The sequence below is a fragment of the Aureococcus anophagefferens genome, assembly GCF_000186865.1.
Source record: "Aureococcus anophagefferens unplaced genomic scaffold AURANscaffold_7, whole genome shotgun sequence".
NCBI classification, from domain to species: Eukaryota; class Pelagophyceae; order Pelagomonadales; family Pelagomonadaceae; genus Aureococcus; species Aureococcus anophagefferens.
In genome coordinates this window covers 1,022,958-1,025,055 of record NW_008705567.1, presented here as the reverse complement: position 1 = coordinate 1,025,055, position 2,098 = coordinate 1,022,958, and the positions used below count along the sequence as shown (strand labels likewise).

Sequence of the window (2,098 nt, the reverse complement as noted above, 5' to 3'; positions counted from 1 at the left end):
CGACGACGGCGCCGTCGTCTCCGCGGACGAGAACGCGCCGTCTCGCCGGTCGAAGCGCGGCCGCGGCGGCAAGAAGAACCGCGCCGCGGGCGACAACGAGGCCGCCGGCGACGGCGGCGCGCCCCTCGGCGACGCCAACGGCGACAAGGCGAAGAAGCGCGGCCAGCGCGCGGCGGCGCGCGCGGCGTCCGGCGCCGGCGCGCTCGCGCCCGTCGGCGGCGGCCGCGCGCCGGGCCCGCCCGAGGCGCCGCTGGGCGGCGGCGGCGTCGTCGGCGGCTTCTCGCCCCTCGGCGGCGGCGGCATCGACGCGCCGGGCCTCCTGGGCTACGGCGGCGGCGTCGGCGCGCCCGACGCGCCCGGCGGCGTCGCCTACCAGCCCTTCGGCGCCGCGCCGCGGGCCGCGCACGGCATCGGGCCGGGCAGCCTCGGCGGCGACGTCTACGAGTCGCCGCACCCGAGCGGCGGCGTCATGTCCTGGGGCCTCCAGCCCGCGATCCCGTCGCTCGACCACGCGATCGGCGGCGGCGGCGCGCCGGGCCAGGCCGCGCCGGGCTCCGCGATCGGCGGCATCTTCGGCTCGTCGCTGCTCCAGGGGCCGCCGCCGCCGGAGAGCGGCGCGAACCCGACGCCGGGCGGCCTGCCCTCCAACGGCCTCCTCTGGAGCCGCTGACGCGGCGCGCGACGCGCGCGCTCCGCGGACGCGGCGGGCGTGCTCCGCGGGTGGACGTCCCGCGCGCGCCGACCCGCGGTCGCGCGCCCGCGAAACCGCGGCGCGGCGGCCGCCCGCGGACACCAACTCTCAATCGCGACCCTCGCCGCGTCTCCCACCGACGCGCGACGCTCGCCCCACACATCCCTTTGCACGGCGCCGCGGGCCCCCGCGACGCCGTGCTGCGCCCGAGGGGCGAAAGAACCCGCCGACTAGCGCGCTCCCCGAGCGCGCTCCGACGCGCGGGCTCCGAGCCCCGCGGGCAGCGAATAAGCGTGTGTGACGCAGAGGCGGGGGGTGTCACCGACGCAGGCCTCGATTTGCGCGCACGGGAAGACGCCACAGCTCGAAGGCCTCGGCCGGCGCGGCAAGCGGCTGATTCGACGTAATGCGACGCGTGGACGCTCACAAGTACGCTCACCGTTAGGCGTACCGTTTCGTCTCGCGCCGTCTTCATTGAAGGCTGCAAAGGCGACTTCAAGCAAATCGTCTTCATTTCGCCCTCGAGTCGCCGATCGTGGTGCCCGTCGCAGCCGCGCGCGCGCGACACGTAGCGGCGCGCCGCCGGCGCCCGGTGCCCTCGGCGCGCCCTACGGCGGTGTCCGCCATGAGCGTCGCCGGCTTCAAGCTGACGATCTGGATCCCCGTGGAGCAGGTGGGCATCGTCATCGGGCGGAGCGGCGCGACGATCTCGCGCATCCAGTCGAGTAGCAGCTCGCGGCTGAACGTGGTGCCGGACCCCGAGGCGTCCCCCTGGGCGCCGGTCTACATCAAGGGCGCGCCGGACGGCGTCTTCATGGCCGCGAAGCTCGTGAGCGATCTCGTCGAGGAGCTCGACGACGCGGTCGCGGAGTTCCACCTGTCGGCCAAGGGCCGGGACAAGCTCCGCGCGGGCGGGCCCGACGACGGGTTGGGGAACCTGAGCCCGGAGGCGCGGCGCATCTCCGCCGAGCTCGGCGTGCGCATGCGCGTGCCGCCCGCCGCGGGCAAGGGACGCGGCGACGAGCACCGGCCGTCCAAGGACGGCGAGGCCGAGCCCGTGACGCTCGAGGGCGCGCTCGACCGGGTGAAGCGCGCGCTCCAGTGCGTCATCGCGGCCGCCGGCGGCAAGAAGCTGCCGCCCGCGCCGGGCGCGCCCGCGCCGCCGCCGCCGCCGCCGGAGCAGCCCCGCGAGCCGCCCGCGCCGCCGCCGCCCGCCGTGGAGCGCCTCGTGCAGGTGCCCGCGCGGAAGCTGCGCCTCGTCGCGCGGCGCGGCCAGCAGCAGCCCGTCTACCGCATGATCGCGCGCTACTCGGGCGCGCAGATCGTCAAGTGCCCGCGGCAGGCGCCCGCGCCGGCCGACGCCGCGCCCGCGCCGGCCGTCGCGCTCGAGGAGGCCGCGGCCGCCGC

The 2,098-nt window shown here is 77.9% G+C and overlaps 1 protein-coding gene across 1 annotated transcript in view; it reads left to right on the top strand.

Moving 5' to 3' along the window:
- Positions 1-1,316: 1,316 nt before the first annotated feature.
- Positions 1,317-2,098, top strand: part of AURANDRAFT_63515 (expressed protein) — a gene marked incomplete at both ends in the record, with an annotated part of 3,035 nt that continues 2,253 nt past the window's right edge. The window contains one exon of the mRNA XM_009038089.1: positions 1,317-2,069. Within this exon, the coding sequence (XP_009036337.1) occupies positions 1,317-2,069 (753 nt within the window). The remainder of the gene's footprint in view (positions 2,070-2,098) is intronic.